The sequence below is a fragment of the Phaseolus vulgaris genome, chromosome 11, assembly GCF_000499845.2.
Source record: "Phaseolus vulgaris cultivar G19833 chromosome 11, P. vulgaris v2.0, whole genome shotgun sequence".
NCBI lineage: Eukaryota > Viridiplantae > Streptophyta > Magnoliopsida > Fabales > Fabaceae > Phaseolus > Phaseolus vulgaris.
The window spans coordinates 47890167-47905654 of record NC_023749.2 but is presented as its reverse complement, the minus strand read 5'-3'; the positions used below and the strand labels follow the sequence as shown (position 1 = coordinate 47905654).

General features: G+C 29.8%; 1 protein-coding gene across 3 annotated transcripts in view; it reads left to right on the top strand.

The window, feature by feature from the left end:
- Positions 1 to 15488, top strand: part of LOC137825778 (probable LRR receptor-like serine/threonine-protein kinase At1g56140) — a 50500-nt gene that overhangs the window by 20266 nt on the left and 14746 nt on the right. For all 3 annotated transcript variants that reach the window (XR_011083348.1, XM_068631561.1, XM_068631574.1), the window contains 3 exons: positions 7720 to 7785; positions 7909 to 7953; positions 13262 to 13326. Coding sequence is in view for 2 of the 3 variants with exons in the window: in XM_068631561.1 (XP_068487662.1) it covers positions 7720 to 7785; positions 7909 to 7953; positions 13262 to 13326 (176 nt within the window). In the remaining variant the exon portion in view is untranslated. The remainder of the gene's footprint in view (positions 1 to 7719; positions 7786 to 7908; positions 7954 to 13261; positions 13327 to 15488) is intronic.

The following is a 15488-nucleotide window of genomic DNA, read 5'->3' as shown; positions in this document are numbered from 1 at the left end:
GTACAAACATATTTTATACCAGTTCACTTAAACTCATGGCTACGTTAGTTCTCTCTTAAGAAAAATTCTCAAGAGGTTCCACTAATCAAATTAATGATTGCAAGAGTATACAAATCACTCATGGTTACAAAGAGTACACAAAACCACTTTCGGGTTATACCATCTTAACCTCCCCTAACACTACAAGATAATCAATAAATAGAAACCAATTTTAGAGACAAAAAATAATTAGTTGCTATATTGACTAAATTAGATACTATTTTAGAGACTAAAAAAATTATTGGTATCTAAATTAGTTTCTATTATTGATAAATAGTTTCTAATTTAGTATATAATTAACTATCAAGGTTATAAATACCAAATTTAGAATCTATACTTGTATAGACTGATAGGGTCTAGATAGTATTTGTTACCAAATTGAATAAATGTCTCTGATCCCTCGGTCACTCCTTCTTCTCGTACTCGCTTCTTGGTGCTTGGTTGTTCCTCCTACTCCTTCTCGTATTCGCTTTCTGATACTCGGTTGGGAGTTAACCTACAAAAGGTTCTCCGACGATCAAGTAAGTGTTATGTATAAGAGTGATTGATATATTGATAAAAGCGTACCTTACTCTTTATGTGACAATGTTTATTTATAATGTTCATAGTGAACTATTTTGCTTATGGACTGTATCTGATACATATCTTTAATAAAACAATATTACCTGATTTATCTCATGGTTACCAGATTTGTATGGTGTTAAGATATAACCTGATTTATCTCATGGTTACTAGATTTGTAGGGTGTTAAGAGTTTACTTGATTTATCATGTATCTCTTTATTTGTTATTTAATATAATCAGTTCATTTGATCGGTCAGTCACCGAAGCCAAGTGACGCGGCTCATTCAACTCTGATCGATACACTTGCCCCCAGGCTTGAGGGAGATTCATCTAGAAGAGCCTAGATGTGACCGTTGGGTGCTTCGAGGTAAGAAGTGATAGTGTTAATAATTAATGGTGCACAAACTCTCTTCTGGGTGTGTGTTGGCCACCTCAATCTTTCTCTTTTCCTTCATCTCCACCATTCTCTGCTCATACTTGATAGCGATAATCACGCAATTTTTCTGTTGCATGAACTTTGTCACTAGTTGTCTCAATTCGCCTAAGTTAGCTGCTGGCTTTTTGCATAGACTGTTGGCGAACGTCTTGACCCTAGGGTTGTGACCAAATGATGCATGGCCACTTCCGAACTCAGATTTTGGATATTTAAAGATAACTTATTGAATCTCTCCATGAAGGTTTAGAGTGATTCACCTTTTTCTTGTCGTATGTTAACAAGTGCAATGGATGTGAGATGATGCGATCGAGTGGTTTCAAACTAACTACCAAACTTGGACAAAAGTGCTATGAAGCAATCCACCGAGTTAGGGGGAAGCCTTGTGAACCAACTAAGTGTCACTTCTTTTAGTAAGGTGGGGAATACCCGACACAACACCAAGTAGTTGATGTATAAAGGCTCATTTGAGTCTTATATACATCCATATGTTCGCCCTGATCAGTGTTATTGCTGTATCAATCGATTTTCAGCCCCTTCTAATTAGGAGAGAGTTGTGCTTCCATGATTTCATCAGTAAAGGGGTGTTCTTTTGGTTCGTTCTCTAGAAGAAGAATACGCTCTGAATGTTTCTTGGAGGATTGATGAGTCTGAGATCGAACGATGGTTGTCCTCTCCTAATTTTGTGTATTCTCGGATCTCTCCGCGGAGGGTTGTCTTTCAGCTTCTGAATCTGACCCTTGAGGCCCTGGTTTGAATAGTGGACTTTTAACCTCTAGATCTGGCCTTCAAGGCCCTTGTCCGTTTCTGGGTTTGATCCTGGCTAGTTGCTGCTTCATCTAGTCATTTTTTTCTCAGAGGACTCATACTTCCTTCTCATTCTTCTGGCAAAGGGCTTATATCTTCTTCTTGTTCTTCTGACGCATTTCTACCATCTCTCTTTGTAAGGTTTGGAACATAGCTACTTGTTCGGTTTCTGTCATTCTCTCGTTTGTCATCTGCCTTGTTGAAACCATTTGTTGTTCTTCGAATCTATCTCAACCCCATAGTGGGTGCCAATTGTACTTGTATAGACTGATAAGGTCTAGATAGTACTTGGCTTGAACAATTGTCTCTAATCCCTCGGTCGCTCCTCCTTCTCATACTCGCTCCTTAGTGCTCGGCCGTTTCTCCTACTCCTTCTCATATTTGCTCTCTAATACTTGGTTGAGAGTTAACCTGCAGAAGGTTCTCCAACGATCAAGTAAGTGTTTTGTATAAGAGTGATTGATATATTGATAAAAGTGTACCTTAATCTTGTGTGACAATGTTTATTTATAATGTTCATAGTGGGTTATTTTGCTTATAGACCGTATCTGATGCGTATCTTTAATAAAACAAGATCACCTTATATATCTCATGGTTACCAGATTTGTAGGGTGTTAAGATATTACCTGATTTATCTCATGGTTACCAGATTTGTAGGTTGTTAAGTTATTAATTGATTTATTGCATATCTCTTTATTTGCTATTTGATATAATTGGTAACTAAAATCTAGGTAGCTAATTAGATACTAATTTAGAAATTACTTTTCAATAATAGAAACTAGTTTAGATACCAATAATTTTTTTAGTCTCTAAAATAGTATCTAATTTAGTTAATATAGAAACCAATTATTTTTTATCTCTAAAATTGGTATCTAAAAATGGATTTTAAGGTGTCTTTATATTTCTTAATTCATATCAATCATTTGAATGAATAACTCATATTCTCTTAAGTTCAAATGCGGAAAAACTTTTGCAATATATTTTTACAAAAAACAAATAATACAAACTTACATAAAAAATTTGTTTATTTTAATCTTCTTGTTTCTTCTCTTAGCCATTGTAACTTGTAAGGTTAAGTGAGAAAAAATGGGTAGTTCAAGCTTCTTCGTCATTCTTTTAATTGTAACATTTTTGCAATTTCTCTATCAATAATCACTCTTGCAAAGTTTGTTATTGATGAAACATCTTGTAAGAAATATATTTTTCCTGTATCAACAAAATTCTTTCATTCATGCACAAGTATACACCTCACAGTTAATAATCTCCTTCCTTATAAGTTAATTTATTCACACTATTACTTGAAAAAGATGAAGAAGGAGAATGATTGGAGTACACACCACCATTATTTTGTATCATCATAGTTCTTTTGGGGGGATAATTAGATGTAATGTGCACATAACCAAGTATTGAAAACATTTGATGCTACTACTTCTTTCTTGAGCTTTAAAAGATTATGTTTATACTCTTGAGAAGGTTTAAAAGAAGAATAAGGAGATAGCAATTTCTCCAATATCTTATGGATTACAATGTCAATAAATCAATTCATAACCCCTTATAATACTCATTAAGATATTTTATACACAGTTTTATATGCATAAAAATGCAATAAGGTACGGAGATTATATAAAGGAAAAGAAAATAAGAAAATAATTTGTTATGTCAATGTTGATTGAGCAAGCCACGAAATAAGAGATCCACTTCTAGGTATTAGTATCTTGGTCAAAATGTCATCTCATGAATAAAGTCAAATAAATGGAACTAGCTTCCTATAAGTTCACATGGCTTAAACAATTTATCTAATAGATAAAGCTTAGAGACATTCAGGATATTAAGATTATTTGTACAATCAAGTTTTTTCTCCATAGTGATCAAGTTTTTTCTCCATAGTGCAATAAGTTAAATCTTCCATGAACAAAATAAACATATAAAGATAGACTACCCATTTGCTAGAGAGAAAATAATCTTTAGGAAATGACCATTGTTATTGTCAACTCTAAAGACCAACTAGATTTATTCTTATTATATCACTCACAAGTTTCTTTCTTCACTATATTGGTATCAAGGTCAAGTCATATGGCATGTGTAAAAATAGAAACAAAAAATAGAAGAAGAGAGGTTAAATTTTGTTTTATAGAATATAATTAAACTTTCTCAAAAACCCAAAATTGTATGTAAATTTATATTTTATAAAGCAGTCAAGGTTTGATTCGAATAATGAGAACAACGGATGATAGTTTAGAAAACAAATTTTTGCAAACTCTCAAAAGACATTAAGGTGACATAATTGAATTAAAACAAGGTAAACAAAATCACAACACAAATATTTTTATATTGGTTTGTCTAAAATAAGATTACAACAAGTTTTTAACCAATTGATTAAGTTTTATGATAGAACAATTAGTTGCGTCTAATTTCAAAATAAAACTATGTTTCTCCCTAATCTGGTATAGGTTCAACCTAGGTCAAATCCAAGGACAATATATCATGTCAATGTTAGAATGTATGGTGAAAAGAAGAGGGATGTGAATTGTTTTCACAAGGTTTTCGCAAAGATTAAAAGTAGAGTGAAAATATCTGTAAAATTAATCAATTGATTTTCTGTTCAACTGGATGAATTTTTATATTAACAGTTCTTTATGAAAAATTAACTAGTTGTTTTATCGAAACAACTGATTGTTTAATGCAGCAGAATGTAAAGAATAGAAATTAAAGTAATGTATAAGAGTAGGAAAAGAAAGATTCACACAGAGAGATTTATACTGGTCCACTCTAAACCAAGAGCTACATCCAGTCCTCTTCTAACCACTGATAATTCACTATGCAATCAAAACTAGATTACAAAACATACACCAAGAATGTTGATCTTGAACCCCCTGAAGAACACACAACACTTCTTGGCAACACCACAGTTTCCATAAACCCTTTTTTGAAACCGACTAACACATAATTACAGTATTCAAAGAAGGAATAAGAGTACACCTGGGCTTTACAAAGCAGTGGAACAATTGAATAGAAAATCAAGTTCTTACTTCACACACAAGCAATAATCCAAAAGCTCTTAATCTTTTCTTGAAAACATTTTTTATAAAACTCTCTTTCTTAGCTTTTGAAAAGATCACAAAACAACCTCTATATAGGCTTTAAAAAGCAGTTTAAACTGTTAGATCATTAATTGAAAGCAGTTAAAAACATTTAAAAATAGTTTGAAATTCATAACAAAATTCTGTGTAAAAAATAGTTGATTGTTTTTAAAAGGAACTGATTGAATTCTTTTAAGGTTAAAGATTTCACATAAAGCAGTCATTTTTTATATCAAAATAACCGATTATTTTTGTCTCACAAAAAAGACAAAAGAAACCAAAGTTTTATCAAAAGCTTTGAAAAACACTAAGTGTAATTCAATCGGTTGTCATGACAAAACAACTAGATGAAAAATTTGTTGTTATCACCAGACTTTGAACAACAACTTTTTCAACTGATTAAAAGCTCGAAACAACTGACTAAAATTAACACAACTTTTAGAAAACACTTCTTTCAAAAAGAGATTAAGAATCAAGTGAACTTGGATCAATACTAGATGTGAACTAACAACTTAAAATCTACTAAATAACACACAAACACAACAACAAATTCCTCAAGTCTTCAAAGTAGATTTGGAAGCATTAAAGCACCTTCTTCAACAATGAAGAATTCAATGTATCTTTCTCTTACAAATTAAAAGATGGAAAATTGGAGTTAAATAATGGAACTACAAAGCAAACTAAAAAATAAGGCAGAGTGAGTGCTAAACTGTCTATAGACGATCGTCTAATGGACCATCTAATAACACTCAAAATGTAAAGATGGAAATATAAACGACAAAATAGTAAAAAGATGAAAATAAAATGTAATGTAAATGAAAATCAAAAGAAATGAAACAAAAATAATGAATTACAAATATTAGATCATTTACTCTGGAATCGCTTCTTAGACCTTTTAATGATTGTTGTGCAGAAAGTAAAATGAATTATGTAGAATGATTTTTCATATAACTGTTAAACCATCTAGTAAGAAATCACTTACTAGACCGACTAATAGCTTTGTGAAGAGATAAAAAGAAAGAAAAAGAAAGCTAGAGCATAAAGTGTAAATTGCAAAAAAAGTAAATGATAGAACCTTATATTGCGAGAAAAGTAAATGACTGCAAATAACTATGGTTAATAATATTCCACGTCAATTTACAACTTGGAATCCTTATTGCTAAAGAAAACACACAACTAATCTATTTGTATGTTTCTTAGATAAATTACTTTCAATTGAAAATAGAGTTTTGAAATAATTTTGAAGAAGAAAATACCAACACCAAGCATCTTCTAACATGGTTTTCATTTCGTTGTTACCCATTTCCAAAACCAAATTCAACTTTGAACAACAATTACAAAACATAGAAAATAAAGAGAAGAGAATCAATGGAGAAAAATTCATAAGAAATAAATTCATAAGAAAATAGAGAAAATTTTATAAAATTGGAAACGTCAAAAACAAAAAATAGAAAACTAAACTAAACTACTTCATTAGTTAACTATGTTGTGTCTCTCTACTAAGCTTCGCTCTAATAATTCTTTATAGAAGTTTCAAGCTTTACAAATGAATGGGCCTTGGTGGTAAAAAAAAATTGGGCACACACAATCAGTTCTAAAACTAAAATAACTACTTCATCTTCTTCATTCAAGGCAGTGTTGACCATCCAGTTAACAAAGACTTATTGACTGTCTAATGTCGATTTTCTTAAAAAAATTTGCTTTTTAACTCAACTTTTCCAATCTTCATGGCATATCTTCATTCAAGCTTTTAAGGTCAAAGTCCAATTTAGAAAATGTTCCTACAATTGATCAAAACACTCGTGAGATGGTTCAACCAATATATAAGCTAAAAAATATGCAATTTTTATGATATTTTATTAAAAAATCTAATTTTATTAGAAAAATACAAATCTAAACTAAGAATAGAAAAAAAAAAATAAAAGAAACCCTAAGGAATTACAATTACTCTATAAAATTTGAACAAAATCAAGAGTTATCATTATATGAAAAGAAGTATTGGTAAGGTCATTCCCTACTTACAACATGACTATTATTTACATGTATTTCTAATTATAAGCTTTACAACATGAATGCTTGTTTTTTACTCTACGCTTAGATTCAATGTTTTAATAGAAAAAGATACAAAATATTGTACTTACCGAGACAAAATAACTTTTAGATTAGATTCTTCTTCGGATAAGTGTTGGGACTTATCATATATGTGTTCTTCCTTAAACAATCAATCAGATGTAAGATTTGTATACAAGAATGATGAAACTTATATTCATCTATATATGAGTGCAATGAATACAGAGTCTAAGAGTGATATTCTGACTACAAGAAAACCATTAATTAGAAAAAAAAAATAATTAGTTCCTATATTAACAAAATTAGATACTATTTTATAGATTAAAAATATTATTGGTATCTAGATTAACTTCTATTATTGACAAGTAGTTTTTAAATTGGTATTTATTAGCTACTAAGGTTTTAACTACCAACTTTAGAATATAAATAATTGGTAGTTAAAATCTTGGTAGCTAATTAGATATCAATTTAGAAACTACTTAGCAATAATAGAAACAAATTTAGATATCAATAATTTTTAATCACTAAAATAGTATCTAATTTAGTCAATATAATAACTAATTATTTTTTATCACTAAAATTTATTTTTATTTAATGTCTATTCTATTTAATATATATATATATATATATATATATATATATATATATTTCACAAATCAAAATTAAGGGTTTGTTCGGTTTTAAACTAACATGTATCCTTCATTTGGATTTATTTTCTTTTTTGCAGAGATTTGTCATACAATAATCTATCAAACGACCTTCCCTCTTGGGTAAATGAACCAAATTTACAGTTGTAAGTATTGTGTTTATTTTCTTCTCCTCTTTTACATATTAATTTGTATGTGTGTCAAGCTATTAGTATATATATATGTGTTGAAACTTATCATCATCATAACATTTTTGGGGTGTCATGCAGGAATTTAGTTGCCAACAACTTCAGAATAGAAGGTTCAAATATAAGGTGAGTATTATACAGAACTTCAATCATGATTGGTTTAACAATTTTCTTTTAAAACATTGGTTATCTTTAGTTTTTACAATAAATTTGAGTTACTAATGAAAACGGTTAATAAATTTAAAAAAAAATAGTTTCATTGTTTTTAATAAATTAGGATTGTCTAGGTTTTAATATTGTGAATAAGTTAGGAATATAAAATCTTAATATAGAAGTGGAGAAAACCTATTTTCGAAGAAGTAGAGATTTCATTTTTAATTTATTCATAAATAAATCATTGAACCTATATGATCGAGATGAATAGAAAAGGAATACGTCTCTTAACACTATAAGTTAAGCCATGAGTAAGACATTTTTTTTATAAAACTCTTAGACCTTATGATTAAAACATATTTAGATAATTTTTTCTTTATCTAATGTTAAGAATTTGAGCAATTGATTAAAGTAAGTACAGATAACATTTCAATAAAATAGTTCAAGATATTCCAATCCATATAAAAAAAAACCAGAAACAATTACCATGAACCATGAACAGGTGATTGCTTGCAGCTGAAATAAACCTACTGGTCACAAAAAAATCATTCCAAAGCCCAATTAGCAATAAAAATCATTTAGATTACTCTATATGTGCACCACTGTGACATCTCCATACCCGAACCTCTTGTTAACACCTAGAGGTAAGACTTAGACCATAGGATTTTCCACACATTCCAAAGCCCTCTTAACTGCTCTTACATTGCCAGTGACCCCAAAACCTTTACAAAGACAACACTCCTTTGCCTCCTCCTCTATTTAAACACTCCTTCTACTGCTTCATTTAATCAAGACATCCTTCCTCTTGGGGAGATACATGTATGTTGTCAAAAGCTTGATCTACCAGTAAAAACAGGATAAGAGGCACCAAAGTCCTCTCACATTTCTGGACTTCATTCTGCATATTTGGACAAAAACAGAAAATATGCATCTCTCACAAAATGCAGAGTAACTTTTCTCTATTTCATTAAACTTATAAAATACACTAGGTAGACCTTCTATTTATAGGTGAAGGAGCTGTGGAGAACAAGCTAAAGGGGTAGGATGGGAAAAGGGGAAAAATGGACAGTCTTAAAGTTTGACTAAGTCAATCCCGCATCCTAGGCTTGTCCTTCTAGAAACTAGGTCAAAATGCCTTCAAATGGGCTAGGAATAAGCTAAAATGCTATCCACACCCCCTAATATACTAAAGGTACCTTATTCTAGTCTATATTTGCTATTTGGACCCCCAAAGTGAGCCCAATTATTTACAACATATTTGTAATCATTTAAAAAGACTAGCAGGAAGAACTTTAGGTGCTCTGATTTACAGCTTCTTCTTTTGTTGATGCTTTCTCAGGGTTGGTGGGACCTGACTTTGTATACTGAGATGACTGACCCTTTTGGAAATTTCTTGTTGTGTCCTTAGTCATCTGTCAGTTTGTATCACAGAAGGTGCAAAGTGATAAGAGGTGCACTTACATAGGCTACTGTCCTGACTGGGTATTTCCTCATCAAAACTAATATTGTACACCTTGCCATTGATCCTAATACCCTTTGAAAACCCTGCACTACACGACTTAAAAAGACAAACTTTGATTCTGGCGTACTCTAAGTTGTCCCATGACTTCATTGCTGCGTCAATAGTAACCAAAGACCCCACCTCACCAGCCACTTTAGATAAGCAATCTTTGTTCTACAGATAAATGGGTAGACCATAGCATCTAACCCATACCAATTTATGGCCTGCATCAAAGGATTTCGACCAAGGTTCTATAACCTAAAAAATACTCTCAAACCAATCTTTCTTGAGCTTAATCAAATTTTCCATCCTTTCTCCTCCCTTTGGTGTAAGAAGCACCATGTTATCTCCCATATAACGCACTCTGATCATATTCATCCCTCCCTTAATGAACTCCTCACACAAATGGTCGAAATTAAAATCTGTTGGCACCTGACCGACCACACTATTTAACATCCAAGGTAGAACTTTGTGTTGAGTTCAATAATACGACCTTTCCATTGCTCTTGGGGCTTTCTTCTCACAACATCTGTATAGGATTGTTCCATTTTGTTCCCTCTCCAAACCTTTTTCCCTTTGTTTGCCCCAACAAACCTCCTTCCCTTTCTTTTCCTTCCATACCACCTTACTTCTGTTATTCGAGGGTTCATAACCTTGAACGTGTTGTTTTCTAAACACCTTACTATTATCACCATACACGTATTGTTGTTTTCTTGCCACTCTCTGCCATCCATTCTTTTGTTTGACTCAGTTGTTCTATATCTTGGAAGGTTAACGTACATCTTCGTATTGCCAATGTGTATCTGGTCCAACTTCGTCTCCAATCTTCCCACATTATCCAAATTGAAGAATCTAACAAACTCAAATCTTCTTTCCCATCTATTGAGTCTTCGAGAAATTAACACCTCTTTCACCCTAGCCCACCTTTGGAAAATCTTAATCAGATCATACTCTCCATAATTGTCCGGGAAGTTTGAGAAAAAGAAGGTGGTAAATCTACTTGAAGAAAGTTGTGGCTTATGACCCTCAGGCCTCCTCCCTCCCTCAGGCCTCCTCCAACTCTCCGCCCTTCGTCTCTCCTGTCTCTCCATAGTCTTGGTAGCTTGTAATCAAAAAACAGATTTGGTATAGAGTTTGTTGTTGAATTTTATAATTTTTTATCTCACTGAAACATAAATTAATTTTAGAATTAGTTTTTAAGTAGTTAGTAGTTAAAATTATAGCAACTAATATTGCATATTAATTTTAAAATTATTTTATAAATTTTTATTAATAATAAAAATTACTTTAAATATTAATATAATTTTTTTAGTTTATAAAATAGTATCTAACTTAGTAACTAGTTATTTTTTATTTTTAAAATTAATTGTTATTAAACAATTTTTTTTAGTATCAACTTATAAAATGTAACAATATATACTATATGACACAATAATACGATACTATAATAAATGAGTTAAGATTAATTTAATCTTGTAAAACTAATTTATAAAATAAGAATTTTTGTCATTTATATATTATAAATTCACTTTATTTATAGTGATTTGAGATATTCAATAATCGTAATATACTTATTTCTTGTATTTACACTACAAGAAAATCATGAAATAGAAATCAATTTGTAGAAACCAAAATAATTAGTTGCAATAGTAACTAAATTAGAGACCATTTTAGAAACTAAAAAAAATTAGTTTCTAAATTAGTTTCTATTATTTTCTATTATTGTTAAGTAGTTTCTAAATTGGTATCTAAGCAAGGTTTTTGCTACCAAATTTAGAAATTAAAAAATTGGTAGTTAAAACCTTAGTTGCTAATTAGATACCAATTTAGAAACTATTTAACAATAATAGAAACTAATTTAGAAACCGATTTTTTTTTTTTTAGTTTCTAAAATGGTCTCTATTTTAGTTCCTATTGTAACTAATTATTTTGGTATCTAAAAATTGGTTTCTATTTCATGATTTTCTTGTAGTGTTAGTTCACTCAACTCAAACTATATTATATTTCCTTCTAAAAAGTCTTAATGTTCTTCTAGTCAAAACTACTAATTATGCTAATGACTACTCTTAATCAAGAGATAAATGGAATAATTCACAATGTTTTCACTTTTTAAAATTTTTTAGGAGATTTATCATTTTGTTGTAAATTCAAAATTCATTTGGTAACAATGATCGAAAATGATTATTAAATAAGTCAATGCAATATTACCAATAAGCTACCCTTTAAGCTAACACTTGGCGGTTGATTTTCCTAAACTTAATATTTTCTCATAAGAATCTTGAAATTATACTGCTCATACTTGTTTGGGATCGTAAAAGCCTTAACAATTAAATCATTATAAATTAATTATTTCGTTAGTATTTATATTTCTTGAAAAAAAAAAATTGTGCACCCATCTTTTATCGGATATAACTTGAAAGAGGGACTGTATGATCTGCTTCTTCATGAAATTTGAATTTTCAAATTTATTCTTATTAAAATATATTTTAAAATATGTGTTTGAGAATATATTAATACAATCCAGATTGTATATTCTCAAATGTGTTTTTATAATGTATATTCTGAAATATATATTCCATAACGTATTAATATATTCTGAATATCACTTTCTAAACATTTTAATATATACATTTTAAAACATATTATCGGATTATATAATTTAAAATATATTAATATATATATATATATATTAATATATTAGAGATAGTATATTTTAAAAAATATTTTTCAAATCTAAAACTACTTACTGAAATATATTAAAATGTATTTTTTTTTTCAATTTGAGTCACCCGATAATGGAAATGCAAGTTTAGAAGTATTAGAGTGCGAAAAGCAGATATTTTTATTTTCCTAGTATTCTTTTATTTTTATTTCTTTATTTAACATTTTTTTTCTATATAGCATGGTTTCAAAAATAAATAAAAAATAATAAATAAAAAAAATTGATAATTTTAATTTTGAATGCATTAAAAATATAAATGTATTGGTTGTAAGAAAAATATTTTTAATGGTTAAAATTGTTAGAAATATAATTATTGAAGAAAGAAATGAGTTTTTACAATGTAAAAATAAAAAGTAATAAATTAAAAATATTTAGTTTAAAATTTATTTTTTTAAGAATGAAGAAAATAAAAAATTAAAACACCATAAAAGTTGAATCTATAAACATAAATTAGTATTTATTTTTATTATTATTGATGATGTGATCATGTTAATTTCAAGTAAAAAATACATGACATAATTATAAAAAACCAAAATCAATTAGTATTAATTAGTAATGGACACAGATAATATTGAAGTGTTCATCCTAAATGCAAAATTCTAAAAAAAAGCATGATTACATCACTAATAAAAATAAATACTAATTTATGTTTATAGATTCAACATAACTTTTATTTTGTTGTGCGGTTTAATTTTTTATTTTCTTCATTCTTACAAAGAAAATAAAGTTTAAACTAAACATTTTTAATTTATTGTATTTTATTTTTATTTTGTAAATACTAATTTCTTTTTTCAGTAATTATATTTTTAACTATTTTAAATATTAAAATATTTGTTTTACAATTAATAATTTTTTTAATGCATCCAAAATTAAAATTATCAATTTTTTTTAATTTATTAATTTTTTTTTAACTTTTGAAACAGTGATAGATAAGAAAATAAAAATAAAATGATACTGGTGGTTGAGAAAATAAAAGTGAAAAATAGTGTTATCTATAGAAAATACTCATATGTGAATTTCTCCCATCTAAAAAAATAACTGTTTTTATTTTTTTGCAGTGGTTTGCCTAGTGGGCTCGGCTGTCTCCAGAAAAATTTTCCTTGCAATAGTGGAGTTGGAAGATGTAAGTATCACTTTAAACTATTTTCTCTCTAAAGTGATAAGAAAATATATCTCATATATATATATATATATATATATATATATAATCGATTTAAATTGTAATTTGTTAGAACTTACTCATTATACAAAAGTTTACTTTGAGCTATTTTCATTGAAATCAAAATTATACTATAGAATCTTTCAAGAATATTTAAATACACTGTATCTAGTTCAGATGTGTAATCTAGTAAAGCATATCTTTTATATATATAACACAAAACTCTTATGTAATTAATTATCAATTTTTTATAATTCACTACATTACTAAAAATAAATTATATAAAATATAAATATATGTTAGAAAGATATAGTTTAAAATTTTAAACTACCAAGATTATTTTTTTTTATAAAAAAATCTCTTTTTCTTTAAATTTTCTTTTTAATTTTAAATTTTTTTGATTCCTTATACTTGCTTTGCATGACCTTTAAGACACATAATACATAAACATAAGCTTCATTTAGGTTTGGCATGGAGAGAAGCCAAAATAATCTAATACCATTATCTTTTGCTTCTTGCTTCAACTTATCATCCTCTTCATTTATATGCAACAAAAAAACTATGTATAAAATTAATAATTGAAAAAATTACCACAAAATTTAAGAACGTGGTTGTTTTTTTAATTGTTGTATTAAGAATGGACTTTAAGCATAACTCAACCCTAAGGTTGAGGTTTGCATCCACTTATATACAATGAATTGTCCTCATCTCTAGTCGATGTGGGATCTCCAACACACTCCTCTCACGCTGAGAGTGACAGCAGCTCGTGCGTGGGATAACATATTATGGGTGGTGGCCTGATAAACCCAACAAATACTCGCTAGGATAGACTCGAAATTGCTTTGATACCATATTACAGAAGTGGACTTTAAGCCTAACTCAAACCAAGATCACTTGCATAGTTGTAGGGAACGAGGTGTTCGACTACAATCTCTCTCAGCTTATAGTAAATCTCCTCCCTGCAATGCAAAGTATGTACAATGCTCTGGTTAATCTAGGACTAGCACAACAGGTTACTATTACTTCTGCTCATTCTTACAAAATTTTAGTCTCCTCGTTTCCTCCTTCATCAGGGGTATTCAGGCAAGATCTGATACAATATATTCAACCCGGAGCCTAAATTTTGGAATCAACTATGGGCAAATAGCCGACAACCTTCCATCTCATTCTCGTGTGGCTACTCTTATAAAATCTCTGAATGTCACCAAAATCAAACTCTATGATTCTGATCCAAATGTTCTATCTGCATTCTCCAATTCAGACGTGGAATTCATCATAGGAGTTCGGAACGAGGATCTGCCGAGTTTGAAGGACCCTTCTAATGCTCAGAGCTGGATTCAACAGCATGTTCAACCTTATATTTCACAAACCTCACCTCATTGAGCCGGTTTTATGGGATTCAGTTAGGCTTAAAGTCCACTTCTTAACATGGTATCAAAGTCATTTCGAGCCTATCCTAGCGAGTATTTGTTGGGTTTATCAGGCCACCACCCATATTATGTTATCCCACGCATGAGCTTCTATCTATCACTCTCGGCGTGAGGGGTGTGTTGGAGATCCCACATCGACTAGAAATTAGAGCCTTTCATTGTATATAATTGGGTGCAATCCTTAACCTCATGAGCCGGTTTTATGGGGTTGAGTTAGGTTTAAAGTTCACTTCGTAACATGTTGTGTGAGGTAACATTAACAACTCAAAAAGGGTCATTTTAACATTTTGTTAGTAGTTTTTGTGTATCACTTGCTAAATATTGATTTATTTATTAGTATTTTGTTTAGATTTAACTACATATTATATTTCAATTAGGTAGCTCACTTTTACTAAAAAATAATTTTGCCTTTAAATTTTGTTCTGGTACCGCCAATATAGTTGTCTTTTAAGGACAAAACCGTGATGGAGCACCGACCTCTAAAGTGGACAATACCTCAGATGCGGTGATTGACCCAAGCGGTGCTATCTCTCGAACTTGAGGTTGACGGGTTGGGGGAGGAAGGAGTATATACACTGCCTTTGGCCTCGACTCCTGAGCGATATATAACTATATTGGCGACACTGGAACAAATTTGAAATGTTACTCTTAAATTTTTTTAATTGCGTAATTTGGTTCAATTAATTTAAATTCTTA